The 24,394-nt window shown below is 40.8% G+C and overlaps 1 protein-coding gene and 1 non-coding gene across 3 annotated transcripts in view; both read left to right on the top strand.

Annotated features, from left to right (window-relative positions):
• The window catches only part of ckap5 (cytoskeleton associated protein 5), a 119,562-nt gene extending 95,855 nt beyond the window's left edge, over window positions 1-23,707 (top strand). For both annotated transcript variants that reach the window (XM_087996318.1, XM_043705459.2), the window contains 8 exons: window positions 2,470-2,657; window positions 4,363-4,441; window positions 4,540-4,728; window positions 5,437-5,574; window positions 10,258-10,341; window positions 11,352-11,517; window positions 11,630-11,787; window positions 22,562-23,707. In XM_087996318.1, coding sequence (XP_087852444.1) covers window positions 2,470-2,657; window positions 4,363-4,441; window positions 4,540-4,728; window positions 5,437-5,574; window positions 10,258-10,341; window positions 11,352-11,517; window positions 11,630-11,787; window positions 22,562-22,795 — 1,236 coding nt within the window. In that variant the 3' untranslated portion in view covers window positions 22,796-23,707. The remainder of the gene's footprint in view (window positions 1-2,469; window positions 2,658-4,362; window positions 4,442-4,539; window positions 4,729-5,436; window positions 5,575-10,257; window positions 10,342-11,351; window positions 11,518-11,629; window positions 11,788-22,561) is intronic.
• LOC122558150 (small nucleolar RNA SNORD67) lies at window positions 227-334 on the top strand. The gene has a single exon (XR_006314051.1). It is a non-coding gene; the product is annotated as a small nucleolar RNA SNORD67 (small nucleolar RNA).
• Window positions 23,708-24,394: the final 687 nt, after the last annotated feature.

Below are 24,394 nucleotides of genomic sequence, written 5' to 3'. Positions count from 1 at the left end.
TACACACTAAGAAACTAAGAACAAAGAAACTGGCTGACTGCATATTTTAAATTCAGCAGTCAGCAACAAAGTGGACTTTATTGCATCAATAAACTAAAATTTAGTGAAAAATGAATATTCTACTGAGGTGTATGTAGTCCTGCATATGAAAGTTTTAAGATTGTGTGTAGTGTTCAGTCTAGTATGCATCTGTTCAATTGAGAAAAATGCAAATTTTTGGAGAGCTTGTGAGAATGATGAGTTGCACTCTGAAGGAGTAGTTGTGCAGTGACATAGCTGCTCCTTTCTGAACCCTGAGGACTAAACATTGTGCACAGGGGCCATCTGACTCACAGATTGAAGCAATAGAGAAATGTTTCTTGAAAAACAGGACACATTGGTGGGACGCTTTTAAACCTTGTAAGAGCAAGAATGCTGGATTCTTGATAAAAATTTGGGAGTTCAATGTAGGTGCAACACCTTCAGAATTAACATGTCTGTGCAAAGTGGAAGAAAATCACATGTTTAGCAATAGCCTGATTTAATTAGAAATTAAACTTGGGATTCAAAGGAAAGTTGAAGGACTGAGTCTGTCTGTTTAGAAAAATAACACCTCAGTTCAGGCTAATAATGAGGGAATTAAATTGAAAAGTATTAGAAAACCCTGGATATTCATGGCAAGAGTATTGATATCTGAAAAAAATTCCTGTTCATACATGCTGTCACAATGGAGGAAGTGATACAAATATACCTTTTTATGAATCACTTCTAAAATGAAAGAAAGAAGTCAGATAATTTTTGCCTTGCCCAAAAAAAAGTGTGCAGGGAGAGCTGCTGTGTAATGCAGTGCATTTGATGCTAGAGGCCTTTTCTGCCACCTTCTGAAAAGGATTACCCATAAAGGTGAGCCTCAAAAGCGCATTGATATATCTTTCAACTCACTATGCTGTCAATGACTAACTCTAAAGCCTACTCCTCACCTGCTGGGTGAGGGCTTGATGCACAGCTGATAAATAATTATTGATTTTCTGCGCTAGGCAGGAATAAAAGTTCTATTTTGGTGTTGTGACAATTATACAAATTTTAAGCTAAAGTTTAATTTTCATCTGTTTGTCTTGGTTGGATCAGACTTTGATTTGTAGCTCTCTGTTCAGTGATAGTTGTCTGTTTCCTGTTGATTTGTTAATGGGGGGATGTGGGGAGTGCTGGGCAGGAATTTGCAGGAGCAACTAGTATCGGTAGGTCAGGAGGCTGGGTAGTGAACCAGAATAAGCTCATAACATTTATGTTGGAAGTCTGCACATTTAAAATTTTCTTCTGGGATTCCTGGTATTTCTCCAGATCTCCAATGGAAAGGACTACACCTCGTCGTTGCTATCCATTTCCTTGTAAACACTGAAGCATTAGGATCATCGCTTCTCTCTCAAATAAAAATCATGATACTGATTTCCATGGGTGTCAGACTTGTGAAAATTGAGGGAAAAAATGCTGTGGAGTTGATTGACCTGAAACTCGGTGAATCCTAATTATGAATATCATCTTAACCATGTTCCCATCCAATGTGAATAATTCCTGCAAGATCAGCCTGAGGAGTGGCCCAGTCAAGGTGTTGGGTATTTACAGGAATCTAATCGAAGGATAAATAGGCATTTACAGGATTGGGCATGAACAATCTTTTTTAGAGTTGAACCTAGTATTAAGAGATTTCAGCTGGTCAAGTCTAGAAGATTGGATGCAAAATTAGCTGAGGGATCTACAAATGAAGTTAATTGACCCAGGTCTTCCGAATCATAACTGCAATCGGTGGTAATTTGGAAAACATAAGGCTCCCTATCCTCTTATTTTGAAACTGACTCAAAGTATCCAGTAATAAGAATTATTTAAAAAGTGGCACTGACTGCTTGTATGATTTCAGTTCAGCATAATTTGAAATCTTCAATTTTAATTAAGAGTCATCTGATATTTAGAAAGTTATGGTTGTGAAAATGTGGAAATATAGGATTTAAAATTATCTAGTAGCTTTTAAAAGAATGGCGATGCAGACAATATTGAAACTTGGATACGTTTCTGTGACTATAATTTGGATTTAAATTGCATGTGCTGTGACTTGTGTTTGGCCAGTCTCTCATTGAGAATTGAGTACAATTTAGTTAAGTTTGCTTTAAGTTTGGTTTGAATAATTGGAAGGATTCTTGGTCTGAAAATATTAATCTCTAGTAACATGATCAAACTTCCCCTTTTTGTACTGTAATCCAGGATTTGTATGCCATTCTTTGCTATTTTAATATTTCTGCTTTCAAAATTATCTTCCAGTATTTGAAGAGTGAAACTCTGGGGAACAGAATATTTTAATTGATTTTGAAAACATATTTAAATGCAAGTCGTTTCATGTAACACTACTTTTTTTTGACCTTCAATATATCAAAGATGAATTGTTTTTTACCTAATGTCTTTGAACAAGAGACATTCATTTTACTTTTGTTTTCCTAGTTGTTCCAAATAGAAACATTGGCCAAGGAGGCTTCTATGGGAGTCCTGAAAGATCTCATGCATGGATTAATATTATTGATGTTGGATTCGCGCTTAGAAGACTTAGATGAAGGTCCACAAGTTATACGATCAGTCAATTTGTTGATGGTCAAGGTCTTGGAAAAATCTGATCCAACCAATATCTTGAGGTAAAAGAGTAAAACAAAGTTAATGTAGCTATATTAGGTGTCAACACCTGAATTTTTTTTTTAAAGCCGCATTCTTTTGGAACTTGGTGTATTGCTTTAGTAAAGGGCCATCTGCATTTAAAGTATCCTGTTTTGACATAATGGCTATTTCAACTTTTAAGTTCAGAAGCAAAATACTGATGATGCTGGGAATCTGAATTCTAGACAAGTATAAGATGCTTTCTTGTAGAGAAAGCAAGAAATGAGGTCAATTACAAAATGAACATTGCTAAACTGACAATGACAGAATGATAAATCTAATTAAACTTTTAAACCAAGCAGGTATTGAAAAACTAGTGCAGTGCAAATCTTTGTTTTTGCTGCAACATTTCATCCTTTTTAAATATCTCAACCAATGCCATCAACAAAAACCACCTGCGAACTGAAATTGATCTTTGCTGTAGTTGGAACAGTGGTTCTCAGGAAGAGCATTTAACCCCAAGTGATAACTAGGGAACATACAAAATGTCTGCTGTTTTCTCTTGTTAACCTCTGAATTCAACAAATAATGCAATTAGTCCATTGCATACAACCTAAAATTCTTCTGGTATATTTAAAGAAAAGATGTAAACACTGGGTAATAGATAAGTAGACAAGTAGACCAGCATCTCTTCTACATCTGAAGATAAGTTTTTTTTTTTAGTTTCTCTTAGTGTGCTTTTGAAATATTGTTTTGATACTACATAGGGTTTTGTTGAAATCTGACCATGAGGTGTATTTTTAAAATAGATTACAGTTTATTCACTTAGAATCTGGAGAAAGAGCCTCTTATTTTCAGAAACCTTATTTTCATCTGGTTAATTATATTGTCGACCAGATCCAAATGACTTTTTTTTAATGTAATATCTGCTTCAAATAATAACTGTATTCAAGCTCTTATCACTCATGGTATTTCCTTTCTTTTAAATCTAATGTTTAACCTTTAAATATGCACTCACTGTATTATGGATGCTTGGGCTTAATTTTGTAGGTAGAAAAATAATAATTCGTCATGCCTGCAAGGTACTCTTCATTTGGAAATGAAATCTCTCCATGTGCAGAGCTTGATTTCAATTGTCATCTTTATCTGGTGTGTTGTTTGCAGGCCATGTTGACACTTAGATATTCTTAACCAGCCTGTTCGGATATGTCATGATACACATCTGGAGCATGTAGGACTTGAACCCATGCCTCCTGGGTTTGTAATAGGGACATTACCACTGCACTGCAAGAGCCCTGTTTCTTGGGCTTTTTTTAAAATTAAGTGGAAGTGAATAGTCATTTTTAATCAGTCTGTTCAAATGTGTTATAAAGCTCACACTTTTGGTGAGACTTCAACCAGACACCTCTGGCCCAGCGGCAGGGATATTACAATAATGCCTTAAGCCCTGGTTCTTGGACTGTTTATTGGGGTAAATGGAAATGGGTAATTGTTTTTGTGTAACGACCTTCCAGTTTTTTCACTACTTATCTCGAGTTGTGTGCGGGTTAGACTGGTTTAAAATAATAGGGCATTAATGAACTAAAATGAGAGGAGAAGCAATTCACCACCTATTTAGAAGCCTAAATGACTTCCATGATTGGAACAATTAAACAGTTTGCAAACTAATGATTTAATTTGATTGCTTTGCTTTGAAAATTGTGCCAACTCCATCCTTATTAGCTAAATAAAAACTTTGCTTTGCAGTTCCTTGATTGTGCTTCTGCAGGATAGTCTTCTGGCTACAACAAATAACACTCCAAAGTTTTCAGAATTAGTTATGAAGGTAATGTCCATTGCACTTTAAACGTATCTCAATTTTTACTTTTTCCTAAAGTTGTACACATACTACTTTGGTTGAGTTCTGTTCTTTTATATTTCTAGTGTTTGTGGCGCATGATACGCCTTCTCCCAAATAATGTGAATATTATCAACGTTGACCGAATTCTTCTGGACATACACAATTTCATGCGGGTTTTCCCAAGGGAGAGATTAAAGCAGATGAAGAGTGATCTTCCCATGAGAACACAGAAAACGTTACTTCATACACTTTGCAAGCTATTGGGACCGAAGGTTTGACGTTTTTGGAATTTCCTGTTTAGAGTTCATTAGAGTTTAATTAGTAATGTTTGTGTTAGAGGATATTGTTTAAAAAGTTTCCAGACAACCAAGTCTGCCTCTAGTTGTATGGTGTAGTGAGTAAAGTGATGAAGGAAATCAGACAAGGGATCTCAGTTGCAGATTTAAATTTATTTTCAGTCATCATGATTTTTCATTTCAAGCAGCTGCCGAGGGCACCAGGACTGGCAAGTGAGTAATCTTGTTGTGCTCAAATTCCAGGGCACTGGGTGAGCTTATTTTGAAAAGTTCTCCCTCCCATCCAATGAATATGCAAGTTTCTCAGCTGAGTTCTTTGGTAACACGGAAAAAGATGTGCTCAAACATATACATTATTCATAGGGAAACAAATTTCACCAACTTAAACTGAAGTAGAATCTCTTCAATCTTTAATGAATAAACTAATGAGCGTATTTTTATACTTATTTTGTTCTGAGTAGACTATGAATACTACTTCAAGCATAGCAAAGCTAGATTTAGAAGTGTATAAATTCTGACTGTTGCTTAACTAAATTAGTCATATGTTTTCCAAAATGTGGAATGGCAAATATTGAACTTAGGTTTTACTTCATTTCTCTGTAAACTGGATTATAATTTGATCCACAATTGACTTCATTAGCATTATGTTCAAAGATAACTTGTCTCAACTATTCCTTCCTCCAGATTATGGATCATCTGGCATTAATTGAGAATAAGAATGAATCTGAACTTGAGGCTTATCTGCGACGAGTCACTAAACACTCAATGGCTTTGTCAGGTGGAAAGATTGATTCGGACACAGAAAAGGGTGGTTCTACAGTAGTAAGTGTCAAATTGGAAATGGCGATTTACACCTTGAATATCAAGTTTATGGTTTTGAGCTAATGGCGGTCCTCTTTGAATCTATAAGAATATTGTTGAATGTTTTGAATTTTTGCACGTTTTGGATTTGTTCTTACCTTGCCATTGTCAGAAGAGATCAAAGGAAAGTTGTAGATGTCTATAAATACATAGCTTGCTTTTGTCAATTTGGCCAGATGATATACCCAAATTCCAGTATACAAGTCCCTGATTTCTATTGCTGAACTCTTTTTGGCCCCATCTTCTGCCCCAAATATCTTTACCTAGATATCTTTCAATTTCAAGGTTTTCAATTAGTCTCATCAAGAAATTTTTGGGCTAAAAATTTCTAGCTTTGTCACATAAACATTCCTTTCATGAACAACCTAGCTCCAATTTTAATTTTTATGGATCTTCCTATGTCAAAGAGTTTCTCTGCTCCATTGGCTTCTTTAATCATGAATGCATGAATTAGTTCATCCGTTAATTTCTATGTCCAGTGAATACAAACCTAGTCCACACAACCTGTCCTCATACTTTCACTGCTGATGTATAATCTTCCTGAGGTTTGTGCCCAGATCCTCAATGTGGTATTGTAGAAGTAGAAGCTTTTATTTTTATTCATTCACAGAATGTGCGTGTTCTTGAGTAAACTGCCACTTATTGTCCATCCATAACAGCCCTTGAGAAGTTGCTGTTGAACTGTGTTTATGAACTATTGCAGTCCTTGAGGTGCAGGTACACCCACACTCCTGTTAGGATTTTGACACAGCTACAGAGAAAGCAGTGATTATAGTTCGAGGCCTTGGTGTGTGGCCTTGAGAGGAACTTGCCAATAGTGGTGCTCTTATGTATCTACTGTCCTTACCCATTTTAGATGGTAGATACGATGGATTTGAAAGATGCTGTCCAAATGATTTGTTATATTGCATTTTGTGGATAATTCACACTTGCTGTTATTTATTGGAGATGGCAGAATTAAATGTTAAAGTTGGTGGTGATTGCCAATCCATTGCGTTGCTTTTTCCTGGATGGTGTCAAGCTTCATGAATGTTGGAGCTCTACTGTCCAGGTATGTATAGAGACTAATCATTTATTCACCCTGTGATCTGTATGTCCTAGCTTGATGGCTGGGAACCAGGAGACAAGAGGTCAGAGGCATTCAGCACGGAGACAGACCCTTTGGCCCAAACTGGTCCATGTCAACCAAACTGCCCATGCACATCACATTTCCCTGCACTTGGCCCATGTCCTTCAAATTCTTTCCTATCCATGTATTTGTTCAAGTACCTTTTGAAATGTTAATGTTGTGGTATCAACGACTCTCACTGGGAGCTCGTTGAGAAAAGCATCTGTCTACAAAAAAATGTTGCGGCTCAGGTTTGCTTTTATTTTTTACTCTCTAACCTTAAACTGATGCCCTCTAATCCTCAATTCCCAAAGCCTGGACAAAAGACTGACCTAATTCACCCTATTCATGCCTGTCATGAGGTTAGACACTTCTATAAGTCCCCCCGCCCCCCATCTGCACGCTAAAAAAAAGATTCCTAGCTTGTCCAGCCTCTCCCTATAACACTCGCTCCATTGAGTCCAGGAAACATCCTTGTGAATTTCTTCTTCTGCACTGATTCCAGTTTAATCACATCCTTCCTATTGCAAGGTGACCAAAACTGAACACAGTACTCCCAAGTGCGGCCTCACCATCATCCTGTACAACTGCAGCATAATTTCCAAACTTCTATACTCAATGCCCTGACTGAAGGCCAGAGTCTGCCCTGTCTATCTGTGACTTCACTTTCAGAGATCTATGAACCTGAACTCCCAAGATCTCTTTGTTCCACTACAGTCCTTAAGGCTCTACCATTCAGCATGAAATACCTATCTTGATTTGGTGAATTATTCTTTGCAGCATTCCTGGTTTCTTATAACCACAGTATTTATATGGCTAGTCCAGTTCCATCTCCAGTCAATGCTAATTCCCCCATGATGTTGATAGTAGGGAATGCAATTGAATGCAAGTGGAGGAGGTTGGGTTCTTTCTTGTTAGATGTCATTATGTGGCACTTATGAATATTACTTGCCATTCAACAACTGAAACATAGATGTTGCCCACAGTTTGCTGTGTATGGACTCCATAGAAAGCTTAAAACATTCAGAAGGTCAGTTAACATCTGTGGAGAGAAGGCTGGTATTTGACGTTATGTTTTTCTGAAAACTAGAAAATAAGTAAGGGTTACATTGGTAGAAATAGCAGAGGTTAATCTCTTAAATAGAGGCTACTAGTTGGAACATGAGGACAAAGAAAGCAGTGGTCCTAATGGGGTAGGGCTAAGGACAGAAATGTAGTGGATGCACTCAAAGAGCCTATGAAACATACTGTGGAAGGTGGCATATGTCACAAAGCTGAGCTTGAGGACCTATGAGAATGGAATAGTATGGGTCATAGTTGTCTTAATGTAGGTATTCATTGATTTGGGTGAAAATCCTGCATCCTCACAGCACCATTGGTGTAGTTACACTAATGAACTATGGCAGTTGATTTGGATTGGATTTATTTACCTAAGTACAGTGAAAAGATTTGCTTTTGAACCATACAGGTAGGAGAAAGTGAGGTCTGCAGATGCTGGAGATCAAAGTTGAAACTTTATTGCTGGAACAGCACAGCAGGTCAGGCAGCATCCAGGGAACAGGAGATTCGACGTTTCGGGCACAGACCCTTCTTCAGGAATGAGCAGAGAGTGTTCAGCAGGAGAAGATAAAAGGTAGGGAGGAGGGACTTGGAGGAGGGGTGTTGGAAATGGAAGTCCCTCCTCCCTACCTTTTATCTTCTCCTGCTGAACACTCTCTGCTCATTCCTGAAGAAGGGCCTGTGCCCGAAACGTCGAATCTCCTGTTCCCTGGATGCTGCCTGACCTGCTGTGCTGTTCCAGCAATAAAGTTTCAACCATACAGGTAGATCATAGTAAGCAAGGACATACGGATCTCAGGGTGAATAAGTGACTAAGAGGCATACAGGTTACATCACACAGCACGTGCTGGGCAAGATCAGCATTACTTGAGGCTAGAGAGTCCATTCATTAGTCTAATGATGGCTGGGAAGAAACTGTTCCTGAACCTGCTGGTGTGTATACTGAAGCTTCTGCATCTTCGGCCTGTCGGAAGAGGTTGTAGGAGAGCATTACAGGGGTGCAATGGATCTTTGTAGTTGCCAGCCTTTCAATGGCAACAAGCCATGTAACTGGAGTCGGTGGATGGAAGGTTATCTTCTGTGATAGTCAAGGCTGTGCGCATAACCTTCTGTAGTTTCTTGGGATCCTGGGTACAGCGGTTGCTGTAGCAGGCCGTTATGCACCTGGACAGTATGCTTTCAATGATGCATCGGTAGGAGTTGGTCAGGGACCTGCCAACTTGCCTAAGCCACCTGAAGAAGAGGAGACGTTCTTGTGTTCAAGAAGGCAGGTCACCGGCACCTTCAGGGCTATTGTGGAGGGACACTTTTATATCCCATAAACAAATTTTTAATAAACTTCCAAATGGCCTGTAGAGCAAAGGCTGTTTTCCATTAAGTAGCGTTGACCTTCTGCCTGACTAAACTGGTTCTTATATTCCCTACTACTTTGATAGCAAGATGTCAATGTAGCCTGCATCTATCAACAGTCAAACACCTGAACTTTCTTTTAAAAAAAGAACTTCCTGTACAAGTATCCTCAATTTTTGGGAGCTCTGGTTTTTTGTGACTTTGCAAAGAACTAAAAATGTGAAGGTCAAAGTAAATTGGTTTGAATCATTTTAGTTGCGCTGATTTGGGGTCAGCTGATTTAGCGCACATGCTGTAGTTAACCTTTGTGTCAATTTTTGCAAGGGAAAGTTGTCCAGGATTCCAATTTCTGTGAGCGTTTGTTTGTGGAGAAGATCAGTTGACTGTCATGTATACCCTTTCTCTTTCCATGGAGTGTTATGGCAGCTTCCCATTGAGCATATGAAAATGAGCATGGGAGAGCAGAGTGCACAGTGTCATTGTAAAGCTACTCTTTTGTGCATCATTTCGACTGAACCTTTTGCAAAAATGAAAATGAACTAGCTAAGATGGTTGTATTTCACTATCGGCCATAAACTGGGAAGTATTTATAATAGAGAAATTTGTGTTTGAGCTTTCAGGACGAGGGATATGTATCAGCTGTTGTGTAATATGACATTGCAAAAGACTGTTCAGTTATTGTGCATATATCTACAATATGCTCCTTTTTCATTTTCTATGTACTGAAATGAGGAAAGAATAAGGCTTTCTTAACCTATTAATAAATAGGTAGTTCCTTTACTCAGAAGTAAGGGTATGGAATGCTTTGCCTGTAACGGTAGTAGATTCGGCAATTTTAAGTACATTTAAGTCGTCATTGGACATACATGGAATAGTGTAGGTTAGATGGGCTTCAGAGTGGTATGACAGATCGGCGCAACATTGAGGGCCGAAGGGCCTGTACTGCGCTATAATGTTCTATGTAAAATATTTCAAAATTTAATTCTTTAAGAAAAGTGCCAAGTCAAATTCAGAAAACCTGATTCTTGGAATTTACCTTGTGGCAGAATTTAGACTTTTTCTAAAAAAAAGTAAATGATTTTAAAATTCCTTTAATTCTAAATATAAATATTTAATATTTCTTGTAGGAAGATAAAGAATCAAAAGCAAAGATAAGTGAAACCTTAGCAGAAATATTCAAGAAGATTGGATCTAAAGAAAACACAAGAGAGGCAAGTTTGAATTTTTCTGAACACATTTTCTTGCTCACTGTCTTATTCGTGCGGACTGAGTTCATGGATTTACTCTTAGAAAATGCTCTGAAGCCCCATGACTCTGGTAGCGTTTTCATTGCCCCTCAGAAGAGAAGAGATGGCACTTCCTTATGTTTACCATTGTATGTTGCTGGGGGTTCATATTTGCTGTAAGTGCAAGCCCAACACTATGAATATATTGAGGCAGGCTACAGAATTTCTAACACACTCTCTGCTTCACTTTCCTCTTGTATGATTCATAGGTGCCCTGACAAAGTGTTACATGACAGATGAGTTTTTTCAGATTGCTTGTGGTCTTCAGCAGGTTGACTCGGGGGAGTGGGCATACTAGTCCAGTGACATTACTATAATTATTACCATCTTTCCCAAGTATATTAAAATGAGTAAATGATTAATGCTGCCAATTGATAGGATATTCTGCCTGCTTTTGTAATCTTTGGTTTTAAGATGTAATTTCTAACCAATACAAAATATTGGTGTGACTTTAACAGGTTTGATACTTCAAGATAAATTGGGCGAACTCAAGTTTAGCATAGCAGATATCTTAGGAATAGGATTTTGACTAATCGACTTTGAATAACATTTGTTAACTTTCTGATCAATTAATTTTATTGTAATATTCATAGTAGAGAGGCTTGTTTCTGTGCAGTTGAAAAAGCACACAAGCTATCTTCTACCCACCACCGAAGCCCCATGAACTCCCTCCTATTTTCCCCCCCCCCATGTGCATTTATCAAGCGTGCCCTTAAATTCATCTTTACTAGTCATCTCACCTACTCAATATGACACACATTCCAATTGCTGTATGGAAAAAGATAATTTCCCTGAAGATTCCACTGGATTTAATGACAGTTATCTTTATTGACTAATTCTGGGTTCTCCACAATTGGCTATCTGCCCGATTGATTTTCTACTTTTTTAAGTTACTTTTTAACTGGAGAGCTAACCTTGTTCCCTTCTGTACTCAGGGATTAGCGGAACTTTACGAGTACAGAAAGAAGTACTCCGATGCAGACATTGAACCATTCTTGAGGAAATCTTCTCAGTTTTTTCAGAATTACATTGAAAGAGGTCTGCGACTTGTAGAAAATGAGAGAGAAGGGAAAGGAAGGATATCTTCGTCATCCAGTTCTGGTAGGATTAAGATTGAATACAGTAGAATTCTCTTTCTTGGGAAGGAGCTTGAAAATGGGTTCACATTTTGTTTTTGATCCTTTTTTAATGTGTACTTGATTTCCATATTTAGCAGGATTTTCATCACCTGCAGACGAGACCCCGTATGTGGCGAGTTCCACCTCCATCCCTTCTGCGGTTAGTACTAATGGAGAAGAAGTTGGTCCAGCTGTATACTTGGAACGATTAAAAATTCTGCGGCAGCGTTGTGGCTTAGAAAATAATTCCAAGGTAACAGGAATTATTTCTTGATTAACATTTTGAGGTGTTTTGATGGTGTTTTATCAGATGATGTGTCCTAGAAACCAACCTTAATGAATTCTGTAATGTTGTGCACTCAACTCCAGTTTCCAGTTCCTTTTTCACCCAAATGACACCATGCCTTAACCAACTCCTTTTGCTTGGAGGGAAACTAGCAGGTGTGTGGGGTGCCATCACCTGACTTGGGATATATTTCTGTTCCTTTTAAGGCCCAAAAAGATGTTAATGTTTAAAAGTTCAGGGCAAGACAAAAATACTTTGGTGTTTTATTAAATAATTTTATTATTGGAATGAAGAGTAAATGTTCAAATGTTGCCAATGGTCAAACCTTGGAAGTGTGGCAAGCATTAAGGCTAAAACCAATTAAGTGCAACAAGATATGGGCTAGCAGAATGGGCAGGAAAATGGCAAACAGAATTTAGTGCTAAGAGGTGTACAGTCATCTATGTGGATAGGGAGAAACAATTTGGGCGATGTTGAAGAGTACAAGAGGGACAAATCAAGATGTTCATGTGCATAAATCCTTCAAGATTACAGGACATGTGAAGACAATATTTAACAAAAAACGTATGGCATCTTGAGCTTCAACAAGAGGCATTGAATACAAAGAAAATGTTATGCTGCACACTTTTTATAAAGATGAACCTAGACCACAATGATAGTATTCCATCCAGGTCTTTTCACTACCAGTTTAGGAAGTGAATGCAGAGCAGATTACCAGAGTAGTTTCGCGAGGAGGGGATTTGCTTAACATGAGGTTGGAGAAGCTGGGATCTCCTTGGATCAAATAAAGTTGAGACAGTCTTGAGACCTGTGCACAGTTAGGACTGGCTTGGGCAAAGCAGACTATTCCCATTAGCTTGATAATACAAAGACTTTGGGGAGCAGCGGAGGAACTCTGATTTCAACCTCTGCTGCCTTGCAGCCATATCCACTCATGGGAAAGACTTCAGGAGTAAACTGAGGACACATTCGGTGCTGGAATTCCTAAGGCAGTTCGACGTTGTCTTCAACATCGTTCTGACAATTCCTGCAACAACACTGATGCCAAGTTGCATTGGCCCTTGCCCTTCCCTTGGACAACATTAGTGGTATGGAGAGGGGAGACCTGCTGCATGAGCAATTGCCGGTCTTTCATGCAACCTTGCTCAGGCCTGCACCCTGGAGAGGTTACTCTGGTGTCGCCTCACCGTGACGGCACAACATTGAAAGCAGCAGTCTGCCGTTATCAGCCTGCGCATGATGGGCATAGAGCAAGGTACCAGGAGTTTCTTTCAATGGAGGGAGAGGGTATTGCACCTCACTGGACAGCTACCACCCACCCCAACCAATCACCTACTATCCTGACACAGTCTGCCCACTTAACTGGGTATGTGGCACTTAGGGGTGCAAGTAGCCCAAACTGCGGACTGTAAACACTGGACCAAGCACAACAAGAAGACAAAGAAATAGGCCAGTGTTCAGACTAGGATGCTGGAATATACAGTTTTTAGATTAGAGTAGTGCTGGAAAAGCACAGCAGGTCAAGCAGCATCCGTGGAGCAAGAAAATCCACGTTTCGGGCAAAAGCCCTTCATCAGGAATGCCTGAAGGGCTTTTGCCCGAAGAATCAATTTTTTTCTGCTCCTCAGATGCTGCCTGACCTGCTGTGCTTTTCCAGCACTACTCTAATCTAAACTCTGGTTTCCAGCATCTTCAGTCCTCACTTTTGCCTGCTGGAATATACAGACCATGACCACTGGCATATCAGATGACCTTTGGGAGATCAGTGACACACACACAAGACAGCAGTAATTAACAATGAATTGCTGAGACTCCAAGTCAACATCACAAGGCTCCAAGAGACACACCTCTCAAAATCAGGAACACTGTGAGAGAGAGTGTACCACCTTCTGGCAAGGGAAGGGCTCAGACGAGACCAGGGAGTATGGTGTCGACTTTGCCATGAAGAACGCTCTGCTGAAGATGGTAGAGCCTAGCGAGAATGGGATGGAGTGGATTTTCTCACTTCAACTCCACGCGTCCAACGGGCCTGTCAAACTTGCAACGTCAATGCCCCAAACCTGTACTCCACATGAGATGCAAAGGACGACTTCCAAGACCAGCTCTCGCAGATTATACAGGGGATCCCAAGTCAGGAACAGTTGCTGCTACTTTGTGATTTCAACGCTGGTGGCCGCTAACCATGACTCCTGGCCAAACTGCCTGGGACAGTATGGGATTTGCAGTATGAATAACAATAGGCAATGACTGTCCGAGCTTTGCACGCTCCACGAATTGTGTGTCACTCAACCCCCACGTCCAGACCAAAGCTTAAAACAGTTTCTTGGCGACATCCCCACTCAACCCTGGCACCAGATAGACCTAGTCATCACCAGGCGCTACCGGCTGAGAAACATGCTCTTGACTCGCTCCTGTCAGTGCTGACTGACGCGGATCTCTCTCTCTCTGGTTTGCTGCAAGTTCAGACTTTGGCTAAAGATGCATCACGACAAGCCTCCAGGCAAGGGGTGCATCAATGCCATTAAGACCCGAAACTCAAAGCGGCGGAGTTCATCAAGTCACTGAAAGATGCGCTCCTTGTAGACCCACCAGAAGGAGATTTTCAGCAGAGACTTTGTAGAGGAATAAGACAGTGCTATTTTCTGGTCTGTAGAATGAAAGAAGCAAAAATTGCCTTTAGTAGAGTGATATGCTCTTCTTGTCAGATGTGGGAGTCTGGGGAGAGTTTGTGTTACTGAGGATTATATCTGTAATTGCAGTTGGTTGCAAATTCTATCAGTTCGAATAGATCAGTTGAAGAGACAGAGGGAATGGGGAATTTACAAGAGCAAGGGGATGTGATGGATGGCAATTATAGGAAGGGGGGAAAGTCTCAGATACAGTCACATAGACGGGTTAATTCCAGGAAAGGTAAGAGAGATAGGCAGCTAGTACAGGAGTATGATATTTTGGAAAATGTCGGGGGTGATGGATTCTCAGGGGGACGTAGCATGAACAGTCAAGCTTCTGGCATTGAGTGGCTCTAATGCAATGAGGGGTACGTTGGGTTCCAAGAGATCGATTGTGTTAGGGGACTCTCTAGTCCGAGGTACAGACAGACGTTTCTGTGGCCAGCAGTGAAAAATCGGAATGGTGCGTTGCTTCCCTGGTGCCAGGATCAAGGATGCCTGAGAGTGTACAAAATGTTCTCATGGGAAAGAGGCCAGCAAGACGTCATTGTACACATTGGAGCCAATGACATAGGAAGGGAAAAGGTGGAGATTCTGAAGGGAGATTAGAAAATTAGGCAGGAATTTAAAAAGGAGGTCCTTGAGTTGTAATATCTGGAATTCTCCTGGTGCTACCAGCTAATGAGGGCAGAAATAGAAAGATAGAGCAGATGAGTGTATGGCTGAGGAGCTGGTATAGGGGAGAAGGATTCATAGTTTTGAATCATTGGAAGCTCTTTTGAGGTAGAAGGGACCTGTACAAGAAAGACATTGCGCCTAAATTGGAAAAGGGCTAATACACTGGCAGGGAGATTTGCTAGAGCTGCTCGGGAGGATTTAAATTATTAAGGTGGGGTGGGACCCAGGGAGATGGAGGAAAGGGATCAAACGGAGACTGGTACAGTTGAGAACAAAGGCGAGTCAAACAGTCAGGGACAAAGCGGAGAACAAGGTAGGACTGATAAATTAAACTGCATTCATTTCATTGCAAGAGGCCTAACAGGGAAGGCAGATGAACTCGGCATGGTTAGGAACGTGGGACTAGGATATCATAGCAGTTGCAGAAACATGGCTCAGGGATGGACAGGACTGGCAACTTAATGTTCCAAGATACAAATGCTATAGGGAGGACAGAAGAGGAGGCAGGAGAGGAGGGCGAGTGGCCTTTTTGATACGGGTTGGTATTACAGCTGTGCTAGGGGAGGATATTCCTGGAAATACATCCAGGGAGGTTATTTGGGTGGAACTGAGGAATATGAAAGGGGTGATCACCTTATTGGGATTGTATTATAGACCCTCTAATAGTCAGAGAAATTGAGAAATAAATTTGTAAGGCAATTTCTTATCTGAAAGAATAATAGGATGGTTACGGTAGGGGATTTTAACTTTTCCAAACACAGGGACTGCCATAGTGTTAAGGGTTTAGATGAAGAGAAATTTAAGTGTGTACAAGAACATTTTCTGATTCAGTATGTGGATATACCGAAGAGAGGGTGCAAAACCTGACCTACTCTTGGGAAATAAGGCAGGGCAGGTGACTGAGGTGTCAGTGGGGGAGCACTTTGGAGACAGTGACCATAATTCTATTTGATTTAAAATAATGATGGAAAAGGATAGACCAGATCTTGCAGTTGAAGTTGTAAATTAGAGAAAGGCCAATTTTGACGGTATTAGGAAGAACTTTCAAAAGCTGATTGGGGGTGGGAGATGTTCGCAGGCAAAGGGATGGCTGGAAAATGGGAAGCCTTCAGAAATGAGAGAACTAGAATCCAGAGAAAGTATATTCTTGCTACGGTGAAAGGAAAGGCTGGTAGGTATAGGGAATGCTGGATAACTTAAAAAAAATTGAGGGTTTGGTTAAGGAAAAAAAAGGAAGCATATGTAAGGTATAGACCGGATAGATTGAGTGAATCCTTAGAGTATAAAGGAAGTAGGAGTATACTTAAGAGGGAAATCAGGAGGGCAAAAATGGGATAGCTTTGGCAGATAGAGTTAAGGGTTTTTACAAACACATTAAGGATAAATGGGTAACTAGGGAGAGAATAGGGCCCCTCAAAGATCAGCAAGGTGGCCTTTGCATGGGGCCGCAGGACATGGGGGAGATACTAAACTAGTATTTTGCATCCATGTTTATTGTGGAAAAGGACGCGCAAGATATAGAATGTAGGGAAATATATGGTGACATCTTAAAATGTCTATATTGCAGAGGAGGAAGTGCTGAATGTCTTGAAACGCATAAAGGTGAATAAATCCCCAGGGCCTGACCAGGTGTACCCGAGAACTCTGGGAAGCTAGAGAAGTGATTGCTGGGCCTCTTGCGGAGATATTTGTATCATCGATAGTTGCAGGTCAAGTGCCAAAAGACTGGAGGTTCATGGCTAACGTGATGCCACTGTTTAAGAAGGGTGGTAAGGACAAGCCAGGGAAATATAGACCGGTGGGCCTGATGTCTGTAGTGGGCAAGTTGTTGGAGGGAATCCTGAGGGACAGAATGTACATGTATTTGGAAAGGCAAGGACTGATTAGGGATAGTCAACATGGCTTTTTGCATGGGAAATCACGTCTCTCAAACTTGAGTTTTTTGAAGAAGTAACAAAGATGGTAGATGTGATCTATATGGACGACAGTGAGGCGTCCGACAAGGTTCCCCATGGGAGACTGGTCAGTAAGGTTAGAGCTCATGGAATAAAGGGAGAACTAGCCATTTGGATACATAACTGGCTTAGAGGTAGACAGTGGTGGAGGAGGGTTGTTTTTCAGACTGGAGGCCTGTGACCAGTGGAGTGCAACAAGGATTGGTGCTGGGTCCACTACTTTTTTTCATTTATATATAAATGATTTGGATGGGAGTATAGGAAGTATAGTTAGTAAATTTGCAAATGACACCAAAATTGGAGGTGTATAGACAGCAAAGAAGGTTACCTCCGATTACAACGGGATCTTGATTTGATGGGCTGAGGAGTGGCAGGTGGAGTTTAATTTAGGTAAACGTGAGGTGCTGCATTTTGGGAAAGCACATCTTAGCAGGACTTATACATTTAATAGTAGGGTCCTGGGGAGTGTTGCTGAACAAGGAGACCTTGGAGTGCAGGTTCATAGCTCCTTGAAAGTGGAGTCGCAGGTAGATAGGATAGTGAAGAAGGTGTTTGCTATGCTTTCCTTTGGTCAGGATTTGGAGATGCCAGTATTGGACTGGGGTGTACAAATTTAAAAATCTCAACACCAGGTGTAGTCCAACAGGTTTGATTGGAATCACTAGCTTTTGGGCCGCTGCTGCTTCATTATTGGTCAGAGTTTTGAGTACAGGAGTTGAGAGGTCATGTTGCGGCTGTACAGGATATTGGTTAGGCCACTGTTGGAATATTGTGTGCAATTCTGGTCTCCTTCCTATTAGAAAGATCTTTTGAAACTTGAAAGGGTTTAGAAAAGATACAAGAATGTTTCCAGGGTTGGAGATTTTGAGCTATAGGGAGAGGTTGAATAGGCTAGGGCTGTTTTACCTGGAACATTGGAGGCTGAGGGGTGACCTTTTATAGAGGTCCATAAAAGTATGAGGCATGGATAGGATAAATAGCACCACCCTGGAGTGGTGGAGTCCAGAACTAGAGGGCATAGGTGTAGGGTGAGGGGGAAAAGACACCTAAGGGGCAACTTTTTCACGCAGAGGGTGGTACGTGTATGGAATGAGCTGGTGGAGGCTGGTACAATTGCAACATTTAAAAAGCATCTGGATGGGTATATAAATAAGAAATGTTTGGAAGGACATGGGCCATGTGCTGGCAGGTGGGACTAGATTGAGTTGGGATATCTGGTCAGCATGGACTGGTTGGACCAAAGGGTCTGTTTCCGTGCTATACCTCTCTGACTCTGAACTGGAACTCTCTCAGAGACACTATCCACAGCACTGCATTCAAGGTCTTCTGGAAGAAAGAGAACAATATACAGGACTGGTTTGAAGCAAGCTTAAGTCCACTTTGCCCCTCTGACAGCGGTGAGCTCGTTGCACTACTAGAGCACAAACGCCACCCGACCCAGGCAAAAGTGCAAGTGCTAAGGGCAGCAAGAGGCAAGGCCGAGAAAACAGCCAGATGCTGCACAAGTGATTGCTGGCTACAACTACACAAAAGCATTCAGTCGTCATTTGACCTAGGCAACATCTGTGGAGTGTGAGTGGATCAAGAAAACCATCAGTCTAACCCAGAGCAAGACAGCACCACTGAAAACCATAACTGGGAGAACATCAAAGACAAAGGCAAGCAGATGGAGAGATGGGTGGAGCTTTACTCCGAACTCCACTCCAGAGAAAACAGCATCTCAGTGCACTCGACACTGTGGAATATCTGCCTGTCATGGAACAACTGGATGCATTGCTGACTGCCAAAGAGCTGAGTAAAGCAATCAGCAGCCCGTCCATGGGAAAGCATCAGGGTTGGATGGCATTCCATCAGAGGGCGTCTTGCTAAACCACCTGCACGAACTACTGTGCCAGTGCTGGAAAGAGGGAGCAGTGCAGCAAGACATGAGACTGCAACATTGTCACCCTCTGTAAGAACAAAGGGACAGAAGTGACCAACAACTACAGGGGAATCTTTGAGCCTCATTGAGAAGGTCTTCACCCACGTGGTCCTGAACAGACTGCAGAATATAGTCGAAAGGGTATATCTTGAGTCTCACTGTGGTTTCAGGTCAGAATGCTCCACGATCAACATGATCTTCTCCCTTCGACAACTATAAGTGAAATGCAGAGAGAAAAGGCAATCACTCTTTCACCTTCATTGATCTCCCGAAGGCCTTCGACCTTGTGAGCAGAGGCAGCCTGTCCAACATCCTCACCAGTACTGCTTGTCCCACAAGACGACTCGGGATAGTGCAGTCATTTCACACACAATGGAGGGCATTGTTCAGTTTGGCTCTTCAGAAGCCTTCAACATTCACAGCAGTGTAAAGCAGGGCTGTGCGCTTGCCCCCCACCCTTTTCGGCATCATCTTCGTGGTCATGTTGAAGCAGACCTTTGGGACATCGACTGATGGTGTCGAACTCCACACCAGAACAGATGGGAAGCTGGAATTAGGCAGCGGTCTAAAAAGTGTAGAAGAGAAGCTGAGCTTCCTGCCGAAAAAACAACACCATGACAACACTGGAGGATCGTGTCTTCAAGTGCAGTTGCTGCAGCAGAGACTGCCACTCCTGTGTGGGTCACTTCAGCCATGACACACACTGCTCTACCAACAAAGATTGAAGCAAGGCTTCCCAGGTGCAGATCCATGGTCTCGTGAGACTAACAGATGCCGCTATGAGTGATTTATGACTTGAGTCAAATTTTAATAGAGCTGTCCCACAGACTAGTCAAGCATCAGCCTAAAATTCATATTTGCAGATCAGTCTGGAATATTGATGGATCAATATGGTTCTGTCACCATACTCAGTTGTGTCCTCGGGAATACAGACCCAACACTGTTGAAGATGCTGTGTTATACAGTCAGATGGGAGTAGCCCTGGAATTCATGAACATTTGAATTTGGATCTCATGACATTTCATCTCCTAGCAGATCAGACATGGCAAAAGAAAACTGTCTCCTTACTGCCTATCAGCTTCCATTAGCTGATGAATTAATACTCCACCTTTTAATCACCTAATCCTCAGCATGTGCAACTGTTGAAGAATTTCCCATGTTGGCATTTAGTGGTGACTGCTACAGGATCCTTAAGCAAACACAATTTGGCCTTCAGACTGGAGATATACTCCATGTTAAGTGATGCTACTGTCCTGCTAAATAGGATAAGTTTTGCATTAATATCGGTGATAAGACTAGGTATCAAGAATGAACTGTGGACCATAATCAGAATGATGATCCACTGCATCATGACCTGGCAAATCCTAAAGTCTTAGCGTTATCATCAACTCTGGGGATCATGTGTGCTTCAAGATGGAATGCAGGAGGGCATGCAAGGTGCACACCAAGTAGACAAAAATATTGTCAGCTTTGTAAAGCCACAGTACTACATAAGCATTCCATTGATGAGTAATCCAGCAATCAATAGTTACGATGAAGGTCTACAGTACTGACACCAGTGAATGCTGCTGGACAGTCAAACAGTTAACGAGATTTGACAAATATTCCTATCTTGAATGAAGGCAGCATGCTAAGACAAAAGACAGCATTTTCAGCCATCTTTAACCAGAAGTGCTACTGGAAAACTTAGCTGCTATTCTGAGGTCCCCAGTATTTCAGACGTCACTCTTCAATCTATTTCAGTCAGTCCAAGTTCCCTTTCAAGTTGCACATCGTCCTGACTTAGATATGTTACTGTTTCTTCAGTGTTGCTGGTTAACAATCCTGGACCTCTCCTCCTAATGGAATTTTGGATGTACCCATACCAAATGGACTGTTGCAGGTCAAGAGATGGTTCACCACCACCTTCAAATGCAAAAGGGGATGTGCAGTAAATGCTGTCCCAGCCAGTGCTGCTGATATCCCCATGCCTTCAGCTATGAGTCTGAGATCCAGTAACTTTCTAGTGTGTTGCTGAAGACCTGTTCTAGAACTTACTGCATCCGCAGGCAAATTGTTCCAACATATCCGAAGTGCTGGTTTGTACTCATGAGTGAGGAAAGTTGACTAAAGCAGGACAAAGCAAACCAGGCAATTACTACCGTATCAGCTGCCTCTATCTTCTGGAAAATGTTCTATTAAAATGTGCTATTAAGCAGCACCTGCATCACAATAACCTACATACCACGGCTCAATTTGTGTTCTGCCAAGTGACATTCAGGTCCAGATCATGGACTAACACAGACTAAGTGTTGACAAAAGAGCTGATTTCCAAAGTTGAGGTGAGAATGACCTTGGCAGCATGGTAGCATTTTGATAATGTGATGTCAAGGAGTTCTTGTAAAATTGAAATAGGCAGAAATTTATGCTTAGCACAACAGGAGAGCATTGTTTATTGAAAATCAATGGTCTTTGCATTGGGCATCATTGCAAGTGTTCCCCCAGGTTAGTGTCCTTGGGCCAGCCATCTCCTGTTGCTTTATCAATTACTGTTGTTTGATCATAAAACCTGGAATAGGGGTATTTTTTGCCAACTCAGCAATCTGTTCATTTAAACCTCTCTGATAATGAAGTGTTCTGTATTTCTGTGCCGAATGCCCATATTGCCACAAGAGTCAGCTACTGATCATGTCCAACAAAAGAGAATTGAACTGAGCCCCCTTGACCATCAAAGCTATTGCCATTCACTGACTTACTATGCGAACATTGTCCTGGAATTTGTTCTTGAGCAGAAACCGAACAGTGTCAACCATATAAATACTATTGCTACAAAAAAACTTCAGACTGGGAATTGTGACCAGTAACTTGCCACCTTACTCAAATGTTGTGTGCCATGTTCTAGGCGCAAGTGAAGAGTATGATGGAGTACTCCCCACCTGCTTGGATGGGTGCGGCTCCAGTAACATTCTCTCTAAACTTGACACCATTGAGGACAAAGCAGTCTACTTGATTGGTACCCAATCCAGCTCCTGTCAACACTGATTCCCTCTAACACCACAGCACTGTATGCCATCTGTAAGATACACTGCAAAAACATGTGACAAACACCTCTAAGAATAAGGGCAACAGATGCACAACAGTACTATGATCTGCAAGTTTCCCTCCAGGCCCCATACCATCCTGATTTGAAACTAAACCACCATTCCTTCCTTGCTGGGTCAAAATTCTGGAGCTCCCATTGAAACAGTGCTGTGAATGTACCTACACTAAATGGTCTGTAAGTGGATCCTTTTTAGGTAGTTGGGAGTGGCTAAAAATGTTGGTCTAGCCAGCAATGTCCCATTCTCTCCCATGAATCCATAGTAACAAAGTGGAGTGCTCACTCCTCTGAACTATAAGTCACTTCTGATCTCTGGATTCATTTTTAAAACTTGGTTCACTATATTTTGTTCCTCATCAAAAATGTAACTTGGTTCAATGTTTGTTTTCCTACGTATTCCGAATGGCACTAACTTTTTTTCTCATCGACTTTGATACAGCATGAAGAAAGGCAACCTGCAACCTCCCTCCTGTCTAAACCAACAGTCCCTACAGTTGCGTCGTCCTCTGAGCTGCTACATAATAAACTCGCCCATCTTAGAGATTCACGGGAATACAACCAAGAACAAGAATCTCATCATCCACCAATGCAAACCAACAGTAATACCACTTCAGCAGCTAACCTTGATGATCTGAAGAAAAGACTGGAAAGAATAAAAAGCAGTCGTAAATAGATAACCCATAAATAATGGTGCAATTGTTAAGTGTGATAGAGGCGTCTTCATAACTATTGGCCTCCTGTTGACATAGTATGTATAATTTTTTTCATTTATGTACAATACAGTGACTAACTATGTATTGTGACATAATACATTTCTGTATATAGGCTTCTGGACTGCATTAACAACAAATACTAAGAACTGTTGTGCACTTGTGAACATTCACACTGACACTTCTAGAACCAGTTAAATTTCGATAATTTCAGTTAGCTTCTCTAAGGTTCTCATACTTGTATGCAAAAGCAGAAGAACATCTGGATAGTATCAGAGTAAGTTGTTGGCTGCTGTGTATTGCTCATGTCTCCATTTGAAATTTTATTGGCATCAGGTGATAAGATTGAGACTCTGATAGCTTATTTCAGACCTTGCTGCCTGTATTTCCGTTTTGACTAATGCAGCACCATCTATTAAATATTGAGATGAAAGTCTGTTATCTGACTAGATCTGTCTGTTTAGTTCCTTTTAGAAAGTTTAGAACGTTCTGACTGTTGCTTGTTGTGTTTTTCATTCCCTGTGATCAGCTCAACTTGAAATGTGTTGATTCTGTACGGAATCATGAAGCATGACATGAGGTTATGAATATTTAAGTGTTTTTTTAATAAAGACTATTAAAACAAAGATCTGTGTTACAAGTTAACCAAATTAAACTGTATTATAATTAAGAATTTTTAAAGCAATAACTTGTGGATAGTTGTAGCTGTTAAATTGGTACTTTTATAGCTAGGGCCCTGTGTAAGTCAAACTTTTTATAGATTTCATGGAAGGATCATGACCAGAGAGATTTCACAACTGGAAGATGTTTTCTTTCTCGTAAAGCACTGGGGAAATAATACGACAAACATAATAAATGATAAATATTGAAATCTGTTTGGGTGCTACTTATTTTCCCACAAACTGACGAGATTTAATTTAAAGGGGTTTGAAAATTACTTTTGTATAAGCTAGCAGATCACCATTTCTCCAGTGACTGTCAACGCTCAAGTCTCCTCGCAATTGGGTAAGTTCATACAAATTTTTGGCTAAATTATGAATTTCAGATTTACAATTGGGATTCGTGCTTTTGGTATGTGTCTGACTTACACTAGACCATACCTGTAGCAACTAGAAAGCTTTTAAAGTGGGCAACTAAACTGGCTTTGTGAATTTTCTATTTTGGAATTTAACACACGTTTATGCACTAACCCTATGGGGAAAGATGGATCAGTTGAGCCATGGTGACATAAGTGGCCAGTGAATACTCCCATGCTTTCAAATGTTATGGGGGAGGAGGGGAGTGAAAGTGTTTCAGTTTAAGTTGATTTGGAGGACCTGATTTGCACCTAATCAACTTTGTTTTGTTTAAGGTTGTGAGAGCACTTAAAAGGGAGAGAAATCTTAATGGACACAGTTTACAAATCTTAACTTAAAAGGACTAAATGAATATCTTGGGGATACAAGGGAGAAGAAATATGCATTTCTCTTCCATGCGTGTAAATGTACGCTATCATTCCACAAACTGCACCGTGTTGATGATTGTTGACATTGTGTGGCCTTTCTCCTCCCACTGATACCAGT

The sequence above is a fragment of the Chiloscyllium plagiosum genome, unplaced genomic scaffold (genome assembly GCF_037043375.1).
Source record: "Chiloscyllium plagiosum isolate Xiang-an unplaced genomic scaffold, Cpla_swu_hap1 HiC_scaffold_18, whole genome shotgun sequence".
NCBI classification, from domain to species: domain Eukaryota; kingdom Metazoa; phylum Chordata; class Chondrichthyes; order Orectolobiformes; family Hemiscylliidae; genus Chiloscyllium; species Chiloscyllium plagiosum.
The sequence above is the reverse complement of the archived record's forward strand: the minus strand, read 5'-3'. Positions and strand labels throughout refer to the sequence as shown.